General features: G+C 42.1%; 1 protein-coding gene and 1 pseudogene across 4 annotated transcripts in view; one reads left to right on the plus strand and one right to left on the minus strand.

The window, feature by feature from the left end:
* EPB41 (erythrocyte membrane protein band 4.1) overlaps window positions 1–26,933 on the plus strand; it is a 136,735-nt gene extending 109,802 nt beyond the window's left edge. For 2 of the 3 annotated variants that reach the window (XM_084652556.1, XM_084652555.1), the window contains 5 exons: window positions 9,386–9,514; window positions 16,559–16,660; window positions 17,861–17,941; window positions 21,727–21,834; window positions 24,933–26,933. In XM_084652556.1, coding sequence (XP_084508682.1) covers window positions 9,386–9,514; window positions 16,559–16,660; window positions 17,861–17,941; window positions 21,727–21,825 — 411 coding nt within the window. In that variant the 3' untranslated portion in view covers window positions 21,826–21,834; window positions 24,933–26,933. Of the gene's footprint in view, window positions 1–7,623; window positions 8,083–9,385; window positions 9,515–16,558; window positions 16,661–17,860; window positions 17,942–21,726; window positions 21,835–24,932 lie in introns of all 3 variants that reach the window. The other variant, XM_084652554.1, reaches the window with a different exon arrangement.
* Window positions 21,843–27,840, minus strand: part of LOC311533274 (NADH dehydrogenase [ubiquinone] 1 alpha subcomplex subunit 1 pseudogene) — a 60,827-nt pseudogene continuing 54,829 nt past the window's right edge. The window contains exon 3 of the transcript XR_014714597.1: window positions 21,843–24,088. The product of XR_014714597.1 is annotated as an NADH dehydrogenase [ubiquinone] 1 alpha subcomplex subunit 1 pseudogene (transcript). The remainder of the gene's footprint in view (window positions 24,089–27,840) is intronic.

Below are 27,840 nucleotides of genomic sequence, written 5' to 3' on the forward strand. Positions count from 1 at the left end.
TAACCTCTATTTATGCACTAGACTAGTTCTTCTGCAGACTTCTTATTCCTTATTTCTCTATTTGGTTTGTGAAGGGTATAGTGAGGAACAGCAAACAATGGGGTTTGGACATGATCAAAGGGCAAGTAGAAAAAGGGAGATTGATTTTCTTACACCCTTGTGTGACTTCACTGGAGTTATTCCTGATTCTCACCAGAGTGAAATCAGAATCTGTTCACATTCTACACTTCTGAGCTTGTCAAGATGATTATCAATGATACAAAGTGTGTTAATTTATGTTAGGGTTAGTAACTTTTCCCTGTATAAATTATACCACTAGCCTCATTGATTTGTGTGTGTGTGTGTGACAGATAAAAACAGAGTATAGACAATAGACATATTCCAATAGATAGTAGGAAAAATACTTTTTAGAAAAGACCCAGGAGATCTAGACAGATACACATTCACTTATAGGAGTGTTTCTCAGTTATGGAGCTGTGGGACAGATTAGGACTCTTGAGCTATGTTCCTTGACAAGTACCCAGTATTAGGTATGTGCATCCTGATGAACTCTGTGTCTGTGCCACTAAGTGTCTGTAATTTTATACCAGTGGTACATGGTGTAGTTAACAGTCAGTGCATGGGGACTACAATAAGATTTTTTTTTTTTTAAACTAAAACGCTCTCTTTTGGAATACTTTTTTCTTTTCTATTTTTCTCAGATTATTTGCTTTGTAAATATGTACATTTATTGTTAATAAATGTTGTTGCAAATCTGAACCCTCTTTCTATTATTCTGTTAACAAAACAGGAAGTATTCCCGCATTACAACCTATTTGCACTAACACACACTCTTGTCCGGGTGAGCCCTTTGTGCCAAACCTGGTACCATGCAGTCTTATACAAAAAGTGGATCTATAATCCATATTTTTTGCTTACTTTATTTTAGAGCTAATCACTAACTAGTGCAGTGCTCCGCTAGTACCACTAAAGTGAATGGTCCCACTAGGTTGCCATTATAGGCCCCATTCACTGCCATATAATACTGCCATAGTAATTTGTTGCGACTAAAGCTCATGAAGCCTAATAGCTTTAAAAAATCATTTGGCACTATCTCAATTGCTCGGTGCAAGTAACACATTTCTTAGAACTTGCTACTAAGATTGAATGTAAACAAACTAGTTTGGAAAAGCTACCGTAGTTGCATCTGTCCTGCAACCAGCATGGGAAACATTCTTTCCTAACTTAAAGCTGCATGGAACTTTGCTGGTCAGCGATTCTAATGGTGTTGAAATATTTTTTAACATTTGGGGTCTTTTACATGACAGTTGTTCTGTGGTGTCATCAGTCATATGAATTCATTGCACAGTACCTGGAAAAATGTGGTTTCAGGCAAAGAATTTTATGCTCATTTAAAAAAAAAAAATAACAACCTTCCATTAGTACCTGTCAGGGTTTGGGGAGCACTGACTTCCCTAACTAACCAACTTTGATTTCCCCCACTCACACCAACATTCCTCCCCCCCGCACTCCCAGCCCCTAGTCTCATGCAATAAAATTATCTGGCCTTGTTTCAGCAATGGGCTTACTTTGAAGTTGACTGAAATTGTACATAAGGCTTATCCCTACATGAAGAGTCATTTATAAATTAACTAGAGTACATTTTCTTTATAGCACCTCTTCAGTTCTGAGTTTATTCTCTTTATCCAGATCATTGTTTCATTTTGGAGTTGTATGCTGCTTCATATCATCATGCAGAAAGTGAAACTGGACTGTGAGTAAGCAATCTAAGATCCTGTGATGGGATATACAAACAAGGGGTTAAGGAACTGCTCTGGGGTCAGCTAGTCCTGCCCCACCATACCATTAGGAAATGGACCAACTGGAGGAGGAGTTAAAAGGCAGGAGAAAAGCTCACTTGGTGGCAGACCAGGAAAGAGAGCAGACCTGCAGCTTCAGCAGAGAAGAGCAGAGGGGAAGCAGAATCTCTCCCTAAACTGCTTAAAGGTCCCTGAGGGAAGGGAGGGACCCACTTCAGAGACAGCCTGAGACGGAAACATCACCCTCTCCCTCTCCTATGAACTCTTGGTTGTATGAGTTCCCTTCGTTTTGTTTGGACTGCCCCAGCCTGAGCCCTAGGACTGATCTGGCCCAGGAGGGAGGGCCATACCATGGAAGGAGGCAGTTGCGGCCCTGAGAAAAAGGAAGCTCTCACGTTATCCGCAACCACTGAAAGGTGCCTTATAGTGAACACACCACCTTAACCCAGATGGCAACCTTGGGACAATTGCAGGGTGATGAAAGGAAGTGGTCCTACCAGGGCAGCTTTAAGCACGCCTGAGTGTCAGATCACTGATAGTCCACAAAGAGCCCTGTGTGGGAGCCTGGTGGAGTGGGAGGGCCCAGGCTCCCCTACCAGTCACTGGCCTAAGCCCTGACCACTAGATCTGATGCTCCCTTACCAACCACCCCCTGAACAAGGATCTTCACATATCCTCACTGCTTCTCTGCGTGATTGGGACCTGCACAGAATCTTATTGACTTCACTGGAGCTCTGCATGAGCACAGGCTCTGCCCACATGGAGCAGCTTTCAGATCTGAGGCTTTAATGGTATCTGGAGATGGAGTAAGGGAAATGAAGCCACCAAAAAATTATTAACTCTCCTCAGTTTTAATATCTGACTGTGTTTCTAGTATATTTTCAGTTGCAGCTGCTAAACTGACTCTGAATGCAGTGTTCATTTCCAAAGGCAGTTGGTACCCCATGGAAGGAGTATTAGAACAGCAAATGTGCAACCTCTCACACCAGCAATACTACATCCTGGGCTGTGGCCTTCCAGAACACAGTTGTTCTGTAAAGATAGAGGGAAGTGTGCCCTGGAATAGTTTAACTTGGCAAATTACTTTAGTAATAAAATTACTGGGGTACTGATCTTTCAAGTTGCTAAGCAACTGAAATTCCCTTTGATGCACTGGGAATTGATGTGACACTGCATCTTGCAGGATTTGGATCTGTATTCAGTACAATATTGTTTGAAATTACGAGACAGGCTAATCATCAGGATATTATTGTCAGTTAATTGGCGACCTAAAAACCAATCCAAAATATGCAACCTCACTGCTGATGGCCATAAATAAAAGCTAGCTTTTGCTGTCCTAGGTGTAAAGCCTTCACTTTCCTTGTCTTGGGAAATCGGGAAGCTATATAATGTGTAAAAAGGTGTTGTAAATTAAACATATCTATTTACTGCTTTATAATATTCTTTGCTCGAGTCCTTCTGACAGCTTTGTTGAGGTTGAGAACATTCATCAGTTGATCTATGGAATTCTTACTGGTGAGTGTAGTTCATTGCAAAATCAATGTCTTCTATTTAATGGCTAATTGTGCATCTGTAGGCATTTACATCGATTCTGTTTGCTTATGCATACACTTGTCTCTTGGGGATAACCTAATAACAAATGTAAGTGTTTGACACTGATAATTCCATACTGAACAAAAAGTTGATTAGAAAGATTAGCTAGTTAGAATTTGTAAATTTCATTCAGTTCTGATTGTAGGGGATTGTTTTAAGTTGGTATTGTTAATATTATCATCCTAAACGTTTATAAGATACATTCGGTAACTGGCAGTTTTGGTGGCTTAACTACCACTTTAGACACTCCCTCCACAGTTCTCTCATATGGTAAAGTAACTGAAAATTTTTACGAGAAAGTCAGCACAATCTCTGTGGAAATGTGCTCTATGCCATCACTGCTCTGAATGAGGGAGGATACAGAGTAGGAAAACTTGACAGCTAAGCATGAGCAACTGGCTGAATGTTGGGAGGGTGGGTAAGAAACAGCCTTCATATATTTTGCTGATAAAAAGTACCGTTAAAAAGCAGTAATATATTAAACCACTAAAAATATCTGTGGTGTTTGGTATCAGCCACACAATTAGTCTGTTGTTAATTTATCCCGTATTTGAATTGCTGGTTTTAGTGTCACTTTTTTCACTGTAACTTTAAGTAAATGTAGCGGTGTCCTCAGTATTTTTCAACATCAAGTGCACTGTGATTGGGGTTTCCCAGGATGATTGTTTTAATTGCATTCATTTTTGTTCTCAGGAGATGGTGCAATGCATCTTGTCCTGTACTCTTCCTGCACTGTGTATGGCTTATGCAAAATAGTGCGATTGGTTTTTTATTGCAAGTCGCCATTAGAAACTAATGGGTTGATTTGTCAGAATTGCTAATCACCCTCCACGTCTGCTGATTTAAGTCAAAGTTGAGAGGTTTTAGCAGCTCTGAAAATCAGGCTTTTAATCGTCCTAAAAAACAGGAGTGCCTTTGCATTTGCAAATTAAAAAACATCTTGATGAGATCAGATGTCCAAATTCCCAATTTATCTTTATAAACAGATGATCTATTCTCGCCTGCATGTAGACAGTATTTCTAAACAGGAACAAGCACAGGCGTATTTGTATAAAAAAGTCTATGTGTGTAAATAGGTAATTATATCTGTTTATAGATAAAAATAGCTTTTAATTAGGCTCCCTTGGTGTACTGGTGGAACAGGAAGGGAAGAACAAAGCACTTCTGGTCAATTGATCTTATCATGATTTGGTTCCAGTTTTTTAGTTTGCATGTTGATGTTTATTTCAGGATGTTGCTTTATTGAAAACCAATCTATCTTTATTGTAGATTTCATTTTGAGTGCTGGTATTTTTATATACACTCACAATGAAAGTTACATTTACTTGCAAAATATTTTTCTGTTCTTGTAAGATCTTAAACACAGTTCCAATTTTCTCTTTTCTCTGTTGCTTTCTTCATGGGATTTCATTTTTTCCTGCTGTTCAACTTAATCTCACAGTTGATGTTTAAGAAAATTGTGCTTCTAGAGTGTATTCCATTCCTACCGAAGACCCAGGATCGGGCCCCTAGTTTGCAAAACTTTGTCATTTATAACAAAGTTGTACTTGGTAGGCTGACAGTACGCCAAACAAGCACTTAAAATGAGATTAACACATGGGCAGAAAAACCTGACAATTTTCATTGTCCCCCCAAATGTGAAAGGTAGTTGCAATATACTGACTTACATTAAACAGTAGTTCAAAATTGGCATCACTGAAGTGTGTGCATAGATACATGTAAAAGCAATATTTTCAATCAGAAATAAGTTTATGCATATCATCTATCTTGGTAGTCCTTATTTTTAGTCACCTCTGAACGTGTTTCCCAAGTTAAAATTCAAAGAATTTACCGGAAACACAAATTATTAATAAGTAGCAACCTGTGATTTACCTTATCCATAACATTAGAGTGTAGAGATCTAGAATTGAGCAATCATTTCACACCAACAAAGTGACAATAAGTGTTAACTTGTCCTTAAATAAAAAGCAGTCATAGTTCCTAAAACGGATTTGTGCTGGCCCATCAAATGGGAGCCATTAAATCAGGGATGTCAGACTTCCGACCCACTTGATACATTGGTCTCGACCCTATGGCATATTCAGCTTCCGCTGAATGCAAGCTTTAATTTAAAACAAAGACGATAGTTCTTGCGGTTGCTAAGAAAACCTTTTGAATGTAAATCAATGTGATGATGTCTTCTGATCATCTTAATGGTAACTTTTGAGGCTTAATGGTAACACTTGCAGGGCAAGATTTTCCAAAAGTTGAGGAAGGCAGTTGTGCATACAATATGCACATGTATTTGTATGTCCTATTTGTGTACATTTACCACAACTAACCATGCAAATTACCAATTAAATAAAGAGAAGAATTAGCTAATGAGCTGCATCATTTGAGGCTTTTCCCCTGCCCTCATTGAGTGACACTGAATGCATCTGTAACTTAATAACTATAGTAAAATTGTAGTTACTATGTAAGGCTGCTTATTGTATCCTCTGTTTTTATGCTAATAATAGATTGTCAGTGGAAGAAATGCTGTGACTCTAGGATAGGATAAGACCCTAGCTTTGGGTCACAGCCCATAATTAAAATGGAACCCAGTCCTCTATGAGTTTGACATGAGTTTGTGTATTAAATATTTTTCCTGTACTCACTGGGCATTTGGGAAAACAGATGATTTTGTGCAAGTTTTATCTTGTGCGTGTTTTAACTCTTGTCTTCTCTTCTGTCACTGTTCCTTTTCTTCAAGTTCTGGCTAGAGGGCTCCCAGAGATGTAAGAAGACCTAGTTGAGAACTTGCTAACAAGAGCAGAATGGAAGGCAGAATAGCTCCAGCCTTAGTTAAATCCTCTGGCTTGGCACAGTCTTCCAAAGTACCTCAGGTGCTACAGACACACTTGCTTTCTTCTAGGGAGGCTGTATTGGTTTATTACATGTCTTTTCTACAATGTACTGTTGCTAATACTAATTATATTGTAACTTTACGAGGGTTGGTATTGTAAGGGTTTCTGTGCTCAGACTGTTCCTATTACAACAAGGTATGGTACATGTGTTTCAATAGTTTTGGACAAATCATACTGCAATATGCAGTTGTTAATCTGTTTTGGGAATAAACCTAATTGCGTATTCAACCACAATGTGGTCAGTAGACATTAGCTTGACTATCTGGTTTTCCAATGTAGCTTACTTTCACGATTCCTGAGCTAAACAAGGAGTATGTTAATTTTTTGTGTAAGTCAGTTGATCTGGTTGTCTACTCTAGAATAATGATTACTTTATGTTGAGTAAGGATACATCATAATTCCTGGGTGAGCCAGTGGTTTCTTTCAGTTTGGGAGCCTCTTGATAATTGAATCAGTTGATTACAGGACTGACTTCTTTCAATAACATTATCAACAGCATCATGTCCTTTACAACAATGTCTGTATTAGTTATCCTAGATCAATGGTTTTCAATTCAAGGGCTACTTGCAGCCCAATTAGCATACAAGCTGCAGCCCATGTGACATCCTTAGGGCTATACAGGTAGTATATATATTATGTGGACGTGGCCCACATAACACAGAGAGCTGCATATGTGGCTCACAGTTTTAAATAGGTGAGAACCACTGTCCTAGGGGCTGCAATAACAAGACCCCTGCAGTTACCTTTCAAAGGTGCTACACAATGTGAGTTCTAATCAGCTGAACACAGGCTGTCTGAGTTCCCAGTGACAATGAGGCTCTTTCAGTGGCTCATGGATGTTTTGTGCCCATTTCTCCCCCCTCATTTCCACTAAAGTGTTATTTTAAGGAAAAGAAATGGACTTGGAGTATAATTTCAGTGCAGTGATGGGTGTCTTTATACCTACAATTTCTGGTTGTGCACAGAATTCTCCATCCACCATACAGCAGTTACTCCTTTATTTCCTAATTTAGGCTAAGACTGTTTAAGTCAAGAATCAGCCTTGTGATTTCTCAAGGTGCCAGGGAGAGGCAGCTGTTTCTTATTATTCCATAACCCTAAAGCACATGGATAACTAGTCCGTTTGGAAGGTTGTGTTTAGGATGTCCGCTGGATGCAATGTGTATTACACACAGAGTTTTCAGGCTTTTTTTTTGTTTGTTTAAAGTCCACCTGTTGCTGTGCACAGAATGCAGTAGCCTCAATACAGTGTAAGTTAGAGACCGACATTATTTTCCTTTATACTTCAGGAAGCTACATTCTTCCTAACCTTTTCTGGCATTTTTGTGTATTTTTTTTCTTTTTAGAGTCTGTGTGACTTTCCCCCCAAAACGGATGTGGATGCAGTGACAGAGAGGAAAAGTACTAACCCTGACTTTGAATTGGAGGGCCCAAAGTATTCAGTAGCCTTTAGTGAGAACCAAATGTCAACTCCACCAGAGTCTTTACAAAGTCATGACTTTGGCACTTCCTCCCTAAGCAGTGAGGAGGAGGAGAGAGCTCCTGTAATCCTTGCGAGCAAGGATGATCTAACATGTGAAAAGGGTTATGCAGGTGTGAAAAAGACAGATGACACAGATGAGCAGTCTGAGGTGGAGACTCCTACAATTTCTGTTTCACCTCCACTGCATCCCTGTCAGAGAGAGGAGGAGGCAGAGAATGTTGAAGAAAATTATTTTACAAGAGAACCACTTAGAAAGCTAAATGGAGAGTGTCACGACTCGAATATTGATGATGGGCTTCCCACACTCATTCGCTGTTTTCAGGTAGTAACTGTAAGCTCAGAATGCCTCCTTTTTTTTCAGATCTCCCTTTTGGTTTTTGGAATGAAATCCTAAACACTGCAGCAAACAAATCTGTGATGAGGAATTATGTTTACATGACCTGAATTCATTCCCCAAACTGATCAGCCAGTTAATCTCCTGCAAAGTCCATTCAACGGAGCCCCCTCCAGTTTAGCCTTGCATAAAGTGACAGACATGCCTCAATGAAAAATGGCCTTTGTGTTCCTTTGACACAAGTGCCCTGTGTTCTAAGTAAAATGAAACTTGCAGTCTCCAAAGGCTACCACGTTTAATTTTATTCCACGGAATTAGGTGGTTATCATGAGGTTTTGGTGTGGTTTTACTGCTATATTGCAGAAAATTTGGAAACCAGGCTAAAGGAGATGCTTCAGGGCTGAAACTTAATGTAGCTCAGCAAATTGTAGCTCTGTCAAAAGTCTGCGTTTACATTGTAATTGTCATGAGATATCAAATCCCACCATCACCATGGCAGAGATTTTTGCCTGCTTCAGTGTTGCTGAATATCAATCATTTATGTTAAAATAGATGACCGCTTAACTTACTAACAATCAAGGTGGCAACTGGCAGACATTGGGAAGGTGAGCAGAAACTGATCAAGCTGGGGAAACCTTGTGGGTCTTTTGCTAACATTATCTTCTCTTTTGATTAATTACCAGGTGGTGGAAAAACTGATTTTTCTAGTTTCTCTTTCAAGACACACACTGTTTTTCTTTTAAAGACTTGTATCTGACATTGATTTAATAAAAGCCAGTGAACCACAGATTGATGGGTATTTTAACAATGGAAATGGCTTTGTTTGCATTCAGAATAAAGCTTCAGTGAGCCATGATTAACTTTTTATATGTCCAGTCTCTACAGCATCAATTTTGATATTTCAGTACAGAGTCATGGTCTGACTGGCAGTTTTCTATGGGGTCCTCATCCCATAATTTGGAAGCTAATCAGTATAGTACATTCATAGTAAATCTGACTATTTAACCCTTGATGACTTTCTTGGTCTAATTTAAGAGAGAACAGCTCAGTTAGCAGAGAAGATTTTACTGTGTGTTTTAAGCCTCAGACTTGACTTTGCTGGTTCAATGCTTGATCCTCTAAAACATGTATCAAACTCTTTGTAGGGCTAAAATGTTCAAGATTTCTAGGATGAGACTTGGTTTCTCAGTCTGTGATGTTTTTATCAGATCAGTGTCAGAGCGTTTACCAGAAACATCATCAGTATGTAACTATGCTACGTGTTGTTGTTTTTTTTAAACCTCTTTCATAGCCACCCCTAGTGAAGACTCAGACAGTTACCATCTCTGACGTGTCCAATGCTGTGAAAAGTGAAATTCCAACAAAAGAAGTTCCCATTGTTCACACAGAGACCAAGACTATCACCTACGAAGCGGCACAGGTAGAAATGTTTTGCCTAACTCACAGAGGATTTAATTAAATGTAACATTATGTAAGTGCAAAGTTTTTATTAATCCTTAGAATGAGACAGCATAAGAACATTAGAATGGCCATACTTGGTCAGACCAATGGTCCCTCTAGACCAGTATCCTGTCTTCCAACAATGGCCAATGCCAGGTGTTTCAGTAGGGATGAACAGAACAAGCAGTCATCGAGTGATCCATCCCCCGTTGTCCAATCTCAGCTTCTGGCAATCAGAAGCTAGGGATGCCTGAGCACGGGGTTGCATCCCGGATCATCTTGGATAATAGCCATTGATGGACCTATCCTCCATGAACTTATCTAATTCTTTCTTGAACCCCATTATATTATTGGCCTTCCCATCGCCTGGCAATGAGTTCCACAAGTTTACTGTGCATTATGTAAAGAAATATTTCCTTTTTATTTATTTTAACCTGCTGCCTATTAATTTCATTGGGTGATCCCTGGTTCTTTTGTTATGTGAAGGAGTAAATACACTTCCTTATTCACTTTCTTCACACCTTTAATGATTTTATAGACCTCTATCATATCCTCCCTTAGTTATCTTTTTTCCAAGCTGTGAACCGTCCCAGTCTTTTTAATCTCTCCTCATATGGAAGCTGTTCCATGCCCTTAATCATTTTTGTTGCCCTTCTCTGTACCTTTTCCAATACCAGTATGTCTTTTTTGAGATAGGGGTGATGAGAACTGCGCGCACTATTCAAGGTATGGGCATAGTGTAGATTCTAGCAATGCAAGAATTTATTCTTTCTTGCACCAGGTATTTTTCGCAGGTTTCAGGAATGTGATAATTTAATTAAAAGCTGTATCATAATACATACACATGTGGGACTGAATTAAGGTTCTCTTTCAACTGCTTGTCCATATACATATTCCACTGATAGTATGCATGTGCCCCATGGGCCCGAGGTTGGAGTCTTTTGGCTAGCAGTGTCTGTTGCAGCCACGCATATACCCTGAGTTTTTCTTCGAGTGCTTGCTCATGTCTGTTCTATGTTAGGTGTGTGTGCTTGCCACATGCACTGGTGCAGAAGTTTTTCCCTCAGTGGCATCCGTAGGGGACTGGCTCTGGTGCCTTCTGGAGTGGCGCACATATGCGCCAGGATAAGGGGCATCACCAGCTCCCCCTACCCCAGCTCCTTCCTACTGTCAGTGACTGTGCTGGAACATCTCCTTGCTTCAGCAAGTGCTTACCCAGTGGTTCTTCCTATCATTCATTGTATAAATAGTTCTTAGATAAGTTGTTCTTTTCGTTCTTTTAATAGTTACATAATAGTACAGTAGATAAGTTAGATAGTCCCTTAAGGGACTTAGCCCAGTGACAGGGCATGCCCCGGGCTTCAAGCCTTGTGATTGCTGCAAAAAGCCTATGATGATCAGCAACCCTCATCAAAGCTGCTTGAAGTGTTTGGGGAAAACCCACATCAGCAATAAGTGTCGCATCTGCAAGAGTTTCAAGCCAAAAACTAAAAAGGAGCAAGACATAAAACTAAGAGCGCTCCTCAGGGAGTCGGCCCTCATGCTAGTCTCCGGGCCACCAAGATCAGACTCCGCACCAAGCACAGCGGCATCTGTTTGAAGCGTGCTGTGGGCACCGGCCTCCTGCCACTGGTCCCAGTTTCTGGTATCTGCTAAGAAGTGAGGAAGCACACCAGGAGAGGGTGTTCCCTGACATCCTGTACTGAAAGGGAAAGTCCAGAGAAGATCATAAGCCCGTGCGGGGCAGCACGTCTCCAGAGCCCAGCCAGCCACCTGCATCACCAGCTAGGCTACCCAGCCTTCCTAGGGACCCAGCAGCCACCCCGGGTAGTTGCAGAGGTCCCTGGCACCCGGAGATCCCATCCATGCTCGAGGTCTTCCAGGCTGCAGAAGACGTCATGTCTTTACTGGTGCCACAAACGCCCTATCAAGATGAAGTCGGCACTGGGGCTCATGCAGAGGTCTCCATCCGTGCAGCATCACTCCCCAGCACCATGGCAGTCAACGTCGAAGCAGTGTTCCCTGGGGATGCGCTTCCAACCTGCCCATACCAACTGGAGTTCCTGGCGCTGTTCACCGGACTCTCAGCACCGGTCCCACAAGGCGTGGCATCGCTCGTCCAATGGCCGGCGCAGAGCCGTAGCATGCCGCCAGTCCCCGCAATCATGGCACCGGTTGCCGGAGCGTGGGCATCGCTCCTCGGGGGAACAAAGTTCACTGGGACCACAACGCCAAACCCCAGGACCACGACACAGGTCCCCAGCGCCAAGACACAGATCGCCAGACTCTCAGCACCAATCCCCAGCGTTGAGGTGGTGTTCTCTGCCATCCCAGTCTTGGTCGCCGGACTTTTGGCGCTGTTCCCAGAGCTCTAGGTGTTGATCATCTAGGTGTACCATTGCTGAGTTCTGCCATTGGTTCCCGTATAGGCGGCACCGGGACCCCAAGCCCCGGCACCTGTCCCACACTGCAAACGCTGGGATGGTAGGCTTGGAGGGTCATGAACAGAGCGTCATCACCACAGTGGTCCCTAAGGATGATCTTCCGGAGGTGGGAAATACCCCAAGTGGACCTGTTTGCCACCAAGCAGAACAGGAAGTGCCATCGGTTCTGCTCCCTTCACAGGCTCAACATTGGATCCAGCAGTGAATCCAGTACTTGCCACCCCAACACAGGAGGGCCCCACCGAACCTGAACCGGCAGCAGCCGATAACCCTACACAAGAGGCTCAGCCGGAGCCTGAACCCCAACATAGTGCACCAGTGGAGAGCGGTTCACAGTCAACGGAAACAGCCCCATCCCCTACTTCGCTTCCAGAGAGACCAAGCCTAGGTCCACAATCCAATGAGGAACTGATGTCTCCAGCATCAAGGGAACAGTTCTAGACAGAACAGGAAGCAGATGAAAGCCTCCAGAGAGCTTGGACGGCAGCACGGAGCAACCCACCACCTCTCAGCTCTTCTAATCGATCCAGGTTTGTTGTAGAAAGAGGACTTTTATACAAAGAAACTCTTTCTGGGGGACACCAGGAAGACTGGCATCCTCAGAGACAGTTGGTAGTTCCAACTAAATACCGGGCCAAGCTCTTGAGCTTAGCCCACGATCACCTTAGTGGCCATGCTGGGGTGAACAGGACCAAAGACAGTTTGGGGAGGTCATTCCACTGGGAGGGAATGGGCAAGGATGTTTCTACCTATGTCCAGTCTTGTGAGGTACGCCAAAGGGTGGGAAAACCCCAAGACCAGGTCAAAGCCCCTCTCCAGCCACTCCCCACCATTGAAGTTCCATTTCAGCAAGTAGCTGTGGATATTCTGGGTCCTTTTCTGAAAAAGACACCCGGAGGAAAGCAGTACAAACTGACTTTCATGGATTTTGCCACCCGATGGCCGGAAGCAGTAGCTCTAAGCAACACCAGGGCTAAAAGTGTGTGCCAGGCACTAGCAGACATTTTTGCCAGGGTAGGTTGGCCCTCCGACATCCTCACAGATGCAGGAACTAATTTCCTGGCAGGAACTATGGAAAGCCTTTGGGAAGCTCATGGGGTGAATCGCTTGGTTGCCACTCCTTACCATCATCAAACAAATGGCCTGGTGGAGAAATTTAATGGGACTTTGGGGGCCATGGTACGTAAATTCGTAAATGAGCACTCCAATGATGGACTTTTCAGGTTGTCATAAATATAAAGGGAAGGGTAAACACCTTTAAATCCCTCCTGACCAGAGGAAAAATCCTTTCACCTGGAAAAGGTTAAGAAGCTAAGATAACCTTGCTGGCACCTGACCAAAATGACCAATAAGGAGACAAGATACTTTCAAAGCTGGAAGGGGGAGGGGGGGGACAAAGGGTTCTCTCTGTCTGTGTGATGCTTTTGCCGGGACCAGAGCAGGAATGCTGGTCAGAACTCCTGTAAAGAGTTAGTAAGCAATCCAGTTAGATATGCGTTAGATTCTGTTTTGTTTAAATGGCTGATAAAATAAGTTGTGCTGAATGGAATGTATATTCCTGTTTTTATGTCTTTTTGTAACTTAAGGTTTTGCCTAGAGGGATTCTCTATGTTTTGAATCTGATTACCCTGTAAGGTATTTACCATCCTGATTTTACAGAGGTGATTCTTTTACTTTTTCTTTAATTAAAATTCTCTTTTAAGAACCTGATTGCTTTTTCATTGTTCTTAAGATCCAAGGGTTTGGGTCTGTGTTCACCTATGCAAATTGGTGAGGATTTTTATCAAGCCTTCTCCAGGAAAGGGGGTGTAGTGCTTGGGGGATATTTTGGGGTGGGGAGACGTTTCCAGGTGGGCACTTCCCCTGTTGTTATTGTTAGACACTTTGGTGGTGGCAGTGTTTAACCTAAGCTGGTAAGAATAAGCCAAGGGGGTCTTTCATGCAGGTCCCCACATCTGTACCCTAGAGTTCAGAGTGGGGAAGGAACCTTTACACAGGTGTTGCCTTGTCTTTTTGTTTCCTATGAGGTTCGAGTGAAGGGTCAGTCTCTGCACAGCCAATTTCCAGGTGGATAACTTCCTGCTTTACAACAGCATACAATGAAGTAGCTCAGACCATGTCTCCATGGAAATTATGGGCCATTTGATGAGGGCCCAAGAAACATGGATAGCATTCTTCAGTAATGTTTCAATAGTCGGGAGTTTGCAGGACTGGTACCTGATCTTCTCTTTTACCAAGAATTATGCTATTAGCAGTGTGTCTAGGTCAGATGCAAACTTTGGGAAGGCAGTCTTGCAGTCATTGTTTAAGTAGGCACCAACCTCCAAGTACTGTTTGTGAGTCACCTGAGACCAATATGTGTCTGTCTGCAACCACTTGAAGAACAACTGGTTATCTCCTGTGCTGTGACTGTTGTTCTCAAGATGTGAGCATAGACGTGTGTTCTATGACCAACCCTCTGTCGCCTCTCTATCATAGTCTCTATTTTTGATGTTTGGGTCAGAGGAACTGATGTTCGGGGTGGAGAGGCACTGCCCTTAAATAGCCAAGTGAAGGGGCTAAGGGCTGCCCCTACAGGTACTGCTAGGCAAGGTTCTCTGACTTTGGTATGCTGTGTGTGCGCACACCTGAGTGGAATACATGTCTGCACCCCCATCTCCAAGAACAGTTACAGAACAGGTAAGTACCCATTTTTTACTTTTGGAAGTCTGCAACTTAGAGGCTAAATGGTAGAGGAATAACCAAGAACTGCATTCTGTTCTGCCACTGACTGGCTTTAATGCTTTGCACTTTACAGGCATCATTTAGTATCTCTGAAAATCAGGTAACATATTTGGGTGCCTAAATATGGCACCCAAATTTGAAAATATTTGTCTTAGCCTTTGTGTCTGCTTCCCCATCTGTAATATGGAGTTAGTGTAACTGCCTGTTGCAAAGAGGTGTATGTGCAATGGACCACTTGTTTAATGCAGATCTGGCATACTGTCATCCTTGTGGAAACTCTCTGTTTCCAGAGATCATCAGCAACTGATTGTTTAACATCCCATCTGAAGTAGAGCACTCTAACAGTGTCACATGCTCTCCAGAACCAAACTGCAGCACCAGTACTGGGCGTAAGATCCAGGTTATATTGTTAGGTTTGAACCCATATTGCTCAGAGTATTTGTGGCTGAGATTAACTGATCAAGCTTAGTCTAGTCACCATCTTTACATCTCTAGCTCTAATGTCTCAAAGGAGAAATGAGAATTCTGTAACCTAATTATTTGACATTAGGTGAGATTTGGCCAAAAAGTAATGATGATCTCTGGGGGAGTTGAAATTTTATACAGCACAGAAAGTGGTCCCACCTAGTGGTCACTCTGAAGATAGGTTTCAGAGTAGCAGCCGTGTTAGTCTGTATCCGAAAAAAGAACAGGAGTACTTGTGGCACCTTAATCTTGTCTTAAATTGTCATTACAATTTCATAGACTGTTCTGTAACAATAATTGGACAAAAGAGGCTGTTACTCACTGTATATCTTTAATTCAGTCATTTGGAGACATGGACAATAAACTCTGGAGCAATAGATAGGCTTTGGAAAGCCTGAGAATTGTACAGGATGGGAGCCAAGTAATTAAAGTGGTGGTACGCAGTTGTTGTTACTTATGGTTTATTTAGGTTATAGTAGCATCCAGGGTCTTTACACTGTGCTGGGCACAACCCTGAAGAGGCTGTAAGACAAATGATGTACAAAGGGCTTGGGGGAGATGGATTCCAAAATAACTTCCAAACCTGTTTAGAATGATAAATGGATACAATGCCAACTAACCCCATCTGCGCCCTCAGCCATCTTAATTGAACTGATTCTTTTATAGGGGTCTCAACAGAAGTGAGACTTGAGCAGTGTAATAGCCTTTATAGACCACTTCAGGGAAGGTGGTATATGCAAAAAGGCAGTGTGGACAAGGCTGGTATTATTGGTAGAGCAGGGAGAGTGATAGGTGTGGGGACCTTGTCAATTAGCTTCTCTGGAATCTGTAGGAGTAATTTGTGACAATGCAGAGCAACTAGAGAGTAAACTATGTAGCACTACCCATGCTGCCTGAAACATGTGAGTCAGTTCAGTGTGTGCTAAGTAAACTTACCAGCACAGCACCCCAATTCAACTGGAATGGGAGAGGAGAAAAGGGAGGATAGAGAAGACCCATTCATCATCCCACAATCGAGAGGGGGAGAGCTGAACCAAGTCACTGTGTGAAGTGGAGAATAGTCACCCTGTGTTTGGGTGAGATCACAGCTCAGACATCCTAATGGATGTCAAGGCTTCTCTGCTTGATTTCATCGTGGCTCTGTTGGACGGCAGCATGGCTCCTTGGTTCTTTAAGTGCTGTACTTTCAGACCGCATTAGTCTTGAAACATTTGTTACACCGCTAAAATGCTAATTATTCATCCAGCTGTGAATCGGTTCACTTTGTCCAATAAATAATGCAAAGTCTACTTTTGCAATGATTGTACATCATCTTACATTACAGCACTGAGCTCCTGTTGCATGGTGATGGTGTGAAAATGGTTGATGGCGGTTTTGTGTGTGTGTTCTAGACAGACGATGGCAATGGGGACTCAGACCCTGGAGTTCTGCTCACTGCTCAGACCATCACATCAGAGACCACCAGTAGCACAACCACCACACAGATTACAAAGGTAAAAAGGTGATGCCAGCAGGGTTGGTATGAAATCTAAAAGTTCTATTGATGCTCAAGCCACAGGAAGCAAAGTTGGCCTTTTCCTGCCAAATATTTAGTTGTACAAATATTTCCCCCCTCCAATCCTGTGTTTCCCTTTCTCTGCCCTTAATTCTGCCCGACACCAGTGTAATTTAGAATCACTTGGAAATGGACATTATCTTGCTTCCTGAAGAACTGTACCACCACAGTTTGAGTGATCCAACAATAGCTTGGGATCCTGAGGCAGTTCTGAGAACCTCCTGTCAGTGTGTTAGCCAAATACTTATTTTCATTTTAAATGTAGTTAGCCTTTGAGTTCTTCTTCCTCTTCTGTACGGTCAATAAGATTGAGTCCTGTTTAGAACTTTTAATTAATGCAGAGTTTGAGCTACAAATGACTGAAGTTGGGGACTGTTGGCAAATCAAACTTACATGTGAGAAATCCTCAATTTGAGAAAGTAGGGACGAGTTTGAAGACTTCAATTTACTTCTAAGTTACAGGAATGTCCCCTAGTTCTAGACCCATGTCACATTTTTATCAAAGGTTTTACAAAACCTGAAATACTTCACTAACACTGTCATGGACATACTAACTGCCAGCATTGCTGTGGGCCTCTTGTTTTGTTTTTTACTTATTTCAATGCAGAGTTGCTGGGAATTTTTGAATTTGAACATTCCTCTGAACAAAATTAATATTATTGTGCTAGTTCCTGGGAGTCAAAGTGAAACTAAGCAGCCTGAGTGCATTATCCATGTTGAGTGAAGCGCATAACAGAGACTGCACACTCTATGTGGTGAAATACAAATTAGATTTTTAAAATGGTTTTCAGGTGTAATAATGGAACATGTTACATTGACAGTGTCCCTTTGACATGATTAACATTCCAGCCCACAAGACGGGAATGATTAATATTTTTTTTTATTAAAAAACTCTTTATTGACATGTGCTTGTTTGGTTTGGAAGAAGGGAATATTGTCATACACTGAGGTGAGATTTTTTTCTGTCTCCTCTCGCTCTGTCTATGATCCAGTTATGCTAGTTTCCCAGTAATGTTTTGGTAATTGGCAAGTGACTTTAGTTTGAGTTCTGTCTTTGAAAGCCAACCTCAATCCACTTTGTAATCCTTTGCCATTGTTGCACTGTAGGCTACTAGTAACCTATGTTCTTTCATACTAGACTGTAAAAGGTGGAATTTCAGAGACAAGAATTGAAAAAAGAATTGTCATCACAGGAGATGCAGACATTGACCACGATCAGGTGAGCGATTTTAGTGTTACCCAGCCAAGAGCCATTTTAGTTTTGCAAAGAACTAATCAGTTGTTCTAACCTGCAAATTATTTCTGTACTAGATAGTCAAGTGGCCTCACTTGTGGTAAATCCAGTCATTTAGGTTGCAGCTTAGGGAAATTGGCCTGGGCTAGAAATAAAATTGCTTGTCTCTGTGGAAGAGGTAACATTTTTCATTTGCAGTGTTTCAGCTGCAGACATAGGCCTCTCATTTTAAACTGTTTAATGTCAGAAAAGTGACTGCCGATGTCCCTGTGGTGCTACCTATTACTGTTGTATGTCTTCAAGTGGTAACTGACATTTAGTTCTGCAGAGACATACTGTAGCTGGGGCAGAGCAAGCTGAAATCTGTTCTGCCAGATATTAGCACAAAATTTTGTTTCCAGAAGTTTTTATACATGGCAATGTCCAAAGCAGAAGGGCTCAACTTTGAGTGTGCTGCTGACTTCTTTTCAATTCAAAACAAGTTTGTTTTTTAAACTGAGGAAATGTGACCATGAAAGTCTCTGATGAAGAATAAGCATGAAACAGCTCAGTCATTCTTTTAGTCACTTTCTGCCCAACATTTCCTTAGAGACTAGTAATCCATCCCTTGTTGTATTTTCAATGACCATTGTAGAGTTTAGGGGACTCTGTGTGCACGTTTGCAAGGATTTGTTTTGTTTTTATGTCCTGAATGATATTTGGATTGAATAGCTAAACATTTAGAATAGAAAGCTTGTGTATACGAGTGTATCAAAGCTGAAAGCAACTGAAGTTTAGAAGCAAACAGCCTTTGCTACTGATCATAATGTTTTCCAGTGGTTAGAATATTGACCTTGGAATCTGGCTATCTACGTTCTGTTCTGGGCTCTGATACTAATTGCATGTGACCTTTTGACAAGTCACAGATGCTACTCTGTCTTGGTTTGCCTGTCCGTAAAATGCTTAATACATACCCACTTCCTAGGGGATCTTGAGGGTTAAATGTTTGTAAAGTGCTTTGAGAACCTTTGTTGAATGGTGTTAGAGAAGTATAAACTATAGTGTTGCCATTTTTACTATTAAATTAAATAGGCTCAGGAAAGTTTAGAGAGAGCTAGTATGAAACTCCGATGTATTTTTAAAGAAAACACACACACTACCATCCTGGTGTAGCTAATCTTCATTTAGTTTGTGGAGGGAGAAGTCACCAGAGAAAGACGGTGTCAGTGTAGGATCAGATGCATTCTTTAACATGTTAAACAGTGCTCATGGATCTCTTTCCCTCTTATGCTGGGTATTCTTGTTTTCTGCTTCTTGAAGAACTCTTGTTTCCACATAGACAACATGCTCCAACAGTTAGAGCTCAGTGATAAAAACAAAATATCTGAAAAAGTTACTTAGTGGACCCAACTAGTAACAGAACCCTGACTGGGAATCTGGTAACTCTTCCTAACTGGAGATATGAGCTTTTCCTAGAAATTACAGATATATATAATTTTCAAAGTCACTGAGCTGCTGCCTAAACCTGATCCAATAAACTGTTCCTCTTGTGAACTTTCCCTTTCCCATAATAATAATATTATGGTTTCACATGAGCATTAAGCTGGCTTTTAGGCCCTTTTTGGTGTCTAATGAAGTAATTATTTATATAGCATTGAAAAATATGCTATGTACTTCAGACACTCAGCACTAATTAGAGCACAGTTCTGGTGTATATTAGTGTTTTTAGAAGCACATGCCACAGGGCAATTATTGTTTAGAAGGACAGCCCCAAACCATGTCAGCATGCATCAGCTGAGATCCTAGACTCTTTCCAAATATTTCAATACAGGTGGTTCTGGATTTAATTCCCAAATGATTCTTTCTTGCCAATTATTCAAGGCCCATTATGTGTAGTTCTCACACAGCATTCTGAATGGAGAAGTTAACACACTCTAAGCAAATTCATCCCTAACTTTTCAAAATTAACATGCCCATGAATGTCTGAGGGCCATCCTGTTGAGATTTTTCCATTTGTACGACTGCTTCCAGCATTCATGGGTCTAAGACGGTCATGCCCTTGTCACTAGTATCCCACTTAACTAATCTCATTCAGCCTGACCTAGTATTTGTTCCTGTACAATTTATGGTTCTTATTTTACATGCTACAAAACCATAGTCCCATTGTGGTGGAATCATTTAGTCCTAAATCAGCAGATAATCAACAACTACATTTCGATCTTCAGAGATCTGGGATGTGATTCTTTAATATACTTCCTGCATTGAAATTTGTTCCAGTTGTCACAAACCAATCTGTTGTAGAACCTGATTTTGAGAGTTTGAGACCCAGATACCTATCTTCAGCAGCAAATCTGGTTGCTATTTGTTTTCATTCAGATTTTGTCTTTATGCCTCAGTGTGCATTTTATTTAAATGAACTTCAGTTTTTCCGTTCACCAATGTTTTTATTTGAGAAACCGGTTTTACTAGTTAATATCCAATGTTCTTTACAAATTTGAGACTTTCTCCCAATAATCTGACATCGGTCACACTTTCTGTTGTTCTACAAATGTCTCTGATCTGTTAATTTTTCTCATTCTTGACAACTTTATTGCAAAGGCCTGTAACAATGGACTCACTTGGCAACTGGGTTCTTGTAAAGCAAATGTGTTTTTCCCAAGTGTATGGATTGGATGGATCAAAATCTGACTGACTTTGGCAGCTTCTATTTCTTTGTGCTCCCCCTGTAACTTACTGTACATTTCTAATGCATCCGAACTTCTGCCTCTTCTCCCCGTCCCCCCTCCCCCCCAAAGAAGTGGGGAATTCACCCTGCAATGCCACTTGCTTCCAGGAAGATTTGAAAGCACTGCAACTTCCACATATAGTTCTCTGCTTAGTTTCTTTCTAGACTGAGAGATTCAAGTGTCTTCATTTGCTTCATTTTTGTCAGAGATAAGTAGTCTTCTGACAGTTTAATAAAGGTGTGACGTAAGACTGTTCATTTCCTGGACACAGGCAACAAGGCAGGGTTACAAAAGGTAACAAGGGTAAGTCCAAGAATTCCAGTTTTTATGTAATTTTCTAACATGCTGTGAAGATGATGGCGGCTACAGCAAATGGGCAATACAGCTGCTCTTGGTATTGTAATGGTGCCAAGAGAGCAATAGGAGTGGGGCAGCTCTTTGTGCTGTGTTGTGCAATGGCATGAAGACGTGGTATCCACCCTGAAGAGCTTCCAAAACTACATAGACAAGGAAGACAAAGTGGAAAGGGACACAACATGCAAACAAAGTGGTGGTTGATGGCTGGAGAAAGAAACAAGGGCGGTTACATGGTGATTCATATTGGTTAGTGGAGAGCAAGTGCAGTGAATTAGTGCAACTCTAGACCAACAACTCAACTGAAGGCAAATGGCAAAAGCCTTCCCTGTAGGCTTCATACGTAAAATAATTTTATTATCCTTGTAAGGTGGGAAGGTAGCAACAATGAAGTCAGCTGGCAGTGGAATTTCCTGGAGCTAAGGCTTTTTACACCCTCACACCCTGCTGTTCCAGATTGGCTCCCCTCTGCTCTGGGTGGGAGTGGTTGGCAGGCCAGCAGCCCTCCCCCTGCTGCTCAAGGCTGCAGCCGCTAGGTGAAATCCTGGCTCCATTGAAATGAACGGGAGTTTTGCCGTGGACATCAGTGAGGCCAGGATTTCACCCAGCGTCTGGTATGGTGACATGGGAGAGACTGCAGTGAAATTCACTTTCAGCTGTTCCGCTGTATGCAGCCCAAAGTGCTTCTCTGAAGAGCTGTTTCTTTCTTAGGTTCTCGTGCAGGCCATCAAAGAAGCAAAAGAGCAGCACCCGGACATGTCTGTGACCAAGGTCGTTGTCCACCAGGAGACCGAGATTGCTGAAGAATAGCAAGGCTAGGTAAGCAGGTAGAAATCTGTGTTCTGACTCACAGGCTGACTTGAGGAGGGAACACCTACAGCCATAGAGGACCAGACATCACGAGTCCTTGAAGAAATCTGTCCGAGCCTTTTAGGTTTCTCTTGGAATATCCGTATTTTGAATGTGATCTAGCAAGGTACTTCCTGTAACTCTAGAAGTGGAAGATGCACAGATATGTTGATTTGCATAGTACTTCAAGTATCAAAATGCCTTACAGACCTACGCTGCAGTGGAACTTCACTGGCTGGGAGCCCCAAGAATCACCTCTGTCAGTACTAGTACAGAGAGAAAAGCGTGTAGTTGACTGTGCACCGAACAGCACTTTGTGTACTGGCACGCTGTGTCTGTGGATCTTTGCGTTAGTTTTTTAAAACACAGAACAAAAAAATGCTTGTAGTATGTAAGACTACTTTTACCTTCAGCTGATTAGATGTCAGGCTGATGCTGTGGCAGCGGGGCTTCAAATCTTGGGTGACAAAAAGGGGAAAAACCGCCAGTGTGAATTTTAGGAACTATTGTATTGCAGAAATCATTTCAACAAACGCCAAATTCAGGCAGGCAGCAGCTACCCCATTAGTTATCCATAAGTAGAAATACACTGGACTAAAATGTCTGTGGGACAGAATGATGATACCAATGTTTTTTTAAAATAGGAAGGCGGGCGTGTACACTACAACCATCTTAGAACAGGAAACGATAAGCAACATTTGTTTCAAGTGAAGCAACAGGTTAATTTGGATAGGCTGGATGGCGTTAATCAACTTGGAATTTGGCCAGTCCTGTGTCCACACTACAGCAGCATGGCTGTATTAGCAGCTGATTAGTTATGCTTACTCAGGCTTTAGCCTACAGCTCTGGTCTTGCCAGCCAACTCGTGCTGCTACAAGTGATGTTTGTGAGTGTGGACGGATGCAGAATTTAGGTATAATCTGAGTTAACTTTGCAGGGAAGGCAGTTGCTCAGATGTTTGCAAGAAGTTTCATCTATGACCATGGATGATCAGGATCTCCATTTTACTTTGTATCCAGCGTCTCCAACACCATGTTACTTGGACATTGGTTTAGCACTTGCTCAGAAGGAAAAGACAAGGGTGTTAAATATGAACCCCTACCTCACCACTCACTAAATTGCCAACACCACTTCCTGCAGCTCCTGGCTTTTTCCCTAGAGGTCTCCTATGCAAGGACTGTCCAAGCCTGGTGTGCCTTTGCTGTGAGAAATCAGAATGAATAACACAACTTTGCCAATTTTATTGTATTAGCATAACCTAATTAAAACCAGGTACTATCATTTTTCTGTTTGGATAATAGCCAAACTCAGGTGAAATCCCCTACCCTTGTTTATGTAAACAAAAGCTTGATGACATGGATAATTCTAGAGCCCTATATAGAAAAAGCATCATTACAGCATATTTACCTGTAATGACTATCTCCCCCACACCCCCCAGTCTTTCTGTCTTGATAACATCATGCAGTGCAGAAGAACAAGCGATCACAGACTGATGTTTACTCCTTGACTAAAATTAGAAACTTTGAGTCTGTCTGCAGGAGGAAAAGAAGCAGTCTGACAATGTCAAGAGGAGGTGCTTTCTGGGCCTCCTCCCCTCCTCTCAGCAATATTAAAATGGTGGTATGCACAAGGAGCAGTGGTGTCTCTGCTAGCTGCAGTGGCACATGGGTGTGGTTTTTACTTTTTCTTTTTTCATTTTCCAGGTTTATGTGCACCATATAACACGTTGCATCAAATATAAATGCGTGTTTACTGGAGCTAAACTACTTTGTACAGGAACTAGACCTCTTCACTCAAGGAGTTGCTTCTTAGTCAAAGTTCTCCAATCCCTTGGACTGATAGTAGTCATTAACCCCCGACAGTCGCCGGTCTCTCTCCATAGGTGCCACTGGTAGGGCTGAGGAGCAGTTCTCTTTTCCTTGCCCCCGTTGAGGTATCTGTGAATGTGGATGAGCGACACGCCAGGGATGGTCAGGCACAGGCCCATGATGGCCGTGCTGGGCAGGATCTCGTACCACATCCTGGCGTCTGCTCGAGCCACTCCACCGCCACCGACCAGCACATGTTCTTTGAGCTACAGTGGCTGTGAAAAGGGTCAGAGTTCAACATCACTTGATGAGGACGTTGTGCAGTAACATTTTAATGGTGGATCCAATGGGGAGCTGCACTCCTCAGGTCTGGAAGTGGAGGCGCTTCTTCCCCCTTCACTTCTAGGCTCTGTTATCTGCAGCAGTGAATGAAGGGTTATGAGATGGGCTCTATCCCAGCCCTAGCCCTGAGGCCAGAGGTTTACTACTAAAGCAGAGGAGAGCCATTTGTCAATCTGCTTCTTTTCCTAATCTAGAAAAGCCCCCAAAACTTGAATTAAAGTTGCTGTGATCTGCTATGACCTCAATACCTAGCTTTTCAGCTTAGTAGTTTGGAAACCATAGTAGCTGCTTTAAGAATCCATAAAGGCAGCAGCATTTTATTCCTAGGGCCATGCTCAGCATCAGTTACATTGGTGCACCAACATGTTTTGGCCAGATAGCATGGAGATAAGGTGTAATTAAACAGTCCACATGTGTGCGTGTGTGTTCCATTCAAAACAAAAAGTGTGTGGATGAGAGTTTGGGAGGTGGAGAGAGGATGAATATGGGGAGCAGTGGAGAGATCACTACAGTACAATTTTAAAAAGCCAAATTTGGGAGGAGGAAAATGCCATTGACTGCCTCTCTTTCAAACCTTCATGCCGAAAGTCAAGTACCTGTCTCATATTTAGGCTCCTAAATAAAGTTACTCTGCTTTTTCAAAAGTGCTGAGCATGCACAATTCTCATTGGCTTCTTCATTGGGATTTGGGACTTCTGAGAAATCAGGGCACTTATTTAGGGTGCCTCAGTGTATCTTTTGGTGCTTGGCTTTTAGAAACACGGTAGAAAATTATGGTCAATGCTTTAAGGATCTGAGAAATGGGAACAAGGGGGAAAGCACCTTGTGAAGTTGGTGGTGTTAAAATGCCCCTCACTGGGTGCTACTGGGAGTGTTTCCATAGGAAGCTGGCAACTCACCCTAACCTTGTCTTTCTAGGAGATGTTTCTCCCTGACTGAGAGAACACCAGAAAGGGAGGAGAGAGCGGTGGGGGAAAAACTGCAGAGAAACTACCTGGAGCACAAAGACCACAGATTTACAAGATTTGCTGTCAATAACTGAACATTCATATCACTTACTAGGAGTTATGCTTTGACATTTACTTGGGATTTTCCAGAATATAATGGATCCTTTTGAATATTTTTATATTGTAAAACACAGTATGCCATACTTCTCACTGTACTGAATGTTTGTTTTTTTAAAAAAAAGGTTTTCAGTTTTGCGTTCCCTCATGCATAGCCTCCATAGGTCCTCACAAACAGGGTTGGTTCTTAAGTCTTCTTATTCGTTCAGCCTCATCAGATATACTGGGTTTAAGCCATGCTCATGCGTATCTTAGAAACTGCACCTTAGAATAACAGCTGTTTGAAAACCCCAGTGATTGATGGGGCCTTCTGCCAGAAGAATCAGTTTACTTAGATGCCATTGTGTGGTATTTCTACTTTCCTCTTGCGATTGGCCCTAGATATTTCCAGAAAACTCCACGTCACGCTACCCAGGTGCACAAAACAGAGTTTCTATACCTTTACTCTGCATTTCCTTGCTTTTATGGGTTTTGGTCCATTGATGTTGTTTGAACATAGTGGGGGTTTTTTGTGGTGTAATATTCACACATTTCAGTAGTTGGCTAGATTAAGGAATACTGGAAGTTGCTTCACATCTCTATTTTACTGTGAATACTAGAGCTTTAAGAGAACTGTGACAGGGCACTACCCCTTCCTGCTCCTCAGAGACTGCATTTCTACTGAATGCTACCTATCTATTTTTGCTTTCTGATGCCATTTAAATAAGTATATAGAAATGTGTGGTTAAGGGGTTTGGGCTCTGAATGCTATATGGTAGGCTATGCAGCATTTGCAATAGTTGATTTCTCAGTGTCAGACTTTTATTTATGTTTAATTTTTAAATAAGTTTGTAAATCATGTTTTTTCCAGTACTATTTAAAGCTAAGCACATTACCCACAAATCAGGGCAGGGTGTGTATAATCTTAATTTAATTTAAAATCATCTCTCAGACACTCTCACCTTTCTAGACATGTAAGCTTGATTTGGGCTGGCAGTCCAAGACATTCTCATAGCTGTAGGTTATAGCAACCAGTGGGAACAGAGTCAAACTGTTTGGAAAGTGCACATGCTCAGATCACTGGCATTCCCCTCTCCACATAAATTAAGGTTCTGTAGTACATTGGCTCCTTCACTGCCATGCTGCAATGAAACACCAGGGCCACAGCTGGCTGCAGTTTTCAGCTTCTGGATGATGGTGCATTCAGGTCTATAATGACAGCTGCTGGTTTTAAAACACCCCATGTACTTTACCAATAAAGCATTGAAAATATTATTTCTAGATACTCCTGTCATATCCACTATAGCAGCTTATGGCATACTTAGTAGAGGTTGTTTTTTTAATTGTAATATTTTTTAAAGTATTTTTAGAGAGAATGTGTGTGAATGGAATTTTCTACCTGGAGATGATCCATAAATTTGTAAGGTGACCACTGTGGTGTTAATCATGATTTTCAAAATGAGAGAGTAATGCTTTTATGGGGGTAGACAGCAGCAGGAGATCACCACCACCTGTTTGGATTTAATGGAAACCTCTTAATCATGCCCTGGTTTTTCTTTCCAGCAATATTTTAAAGTTTTGTAATGAATAGAGTTGCGAGCAATATTTTTTTAAAGATAGAGCTTTGAAGTTGTAATTCTGTATCTGGTGTGGCATACCTCTAGCCGTGAGGGAGAAGAGCCCTTTGCTGCTAAGCTACATTCCAGGATGAGAAGAAACTGGCAGTAAGTGCTTCACTTAAAGTTTGATGATGTTTTTTGTTGTTTTAAAAAGAGGTAGAAGACTGAGCTAGACTCAATGACTTACTATTTGGTTGAAAATTGTCTTTAAATGGCACTGTCTTTACAATTAAAATTGCACCCCACCTTAAAGTAAATTGTTAGTATTGGCTAGAGACACTATCTTTGAAAGGATTATGGAGCTACTTGAATACTGGTGTAGTTATCAGCATCTTGCTTCCTATGAAGGCAGCTGTTTTGGGGGAATGCTACTTTACCTCCTCTAGGCAGACATTTAAATGTGCAATTTGCTGGTGAACTGCAATTTAGACCCCTTTCAGTCTCTCAGGGTTGCACCCTTTGGCTGACAAACCTGGTTTCCTGCTCTGGGTGGAACCACATGGTCTTTAGATGGGAGCTCCAGGCCCTCTGTTTACCAACCACAAAAATCTGACAGGCCCAACCTGATTGGGCATCTGTAAGGCAATTTCCTCCCAGAATAAGCTTGCAGTGACACAATTTTGTCAAAACAAAGCATTTCACTCATTCATCCACCCGGAAGGTATATAGCACAGAGGGTTAGTAAGGGCTTGTCTACACTTTGGGTTAAACCAGGCTTCAGAGAGCGCACTAGGGAAAGCGCTCCAGTCTGTCCACACTGAGAGCTGAAAGCGCACTGGCGTGGCCACATTTGCAGCACTTGCAGCTGTATTGGGAGTGGTGCGTTATGGGCAGCTATCCCAGCTTTCAAGTGGCTGCAATGTGCTTTTCAAATGGGGGGGGGGGATGGAGTGTGTATGTGGGGGGAGAGAGTGGATTTTTGGGGTGCTGAGAGCTTGTCAGCATGCTGTCTTGTAAGTTCAGACCCACTCCTTCCCCCACCTCTCTCTCTCACTCAAAGCAAACATTAGGTGTTTGTTTTTTTCTCGGACCAGATAAGCAGCGGCACTCCCAAACGGAGCTTGGGAGGAATGCGGAAATGGCCCTTTCAGAGTTCACAACAAAGACAAGAGAGGCCACTTTAGTTAATGGGATGTTTCCAGAGGTCAATCAAAGCGCTGTCAC

This window comes from Lepidochelys olivacea (genome assembly GCF_965140295.1).
Source record: "Lepidochelys olivacea isolate rLepOli2 genome assembly, chromosome: 19".
NCBI classification, from domain to species: domain Eukaryota; kingdom Metazoa; phylum Chordata; order Testudines; family Cheloniidae; genus Lepidochelys; species Lepidochelys olivacea.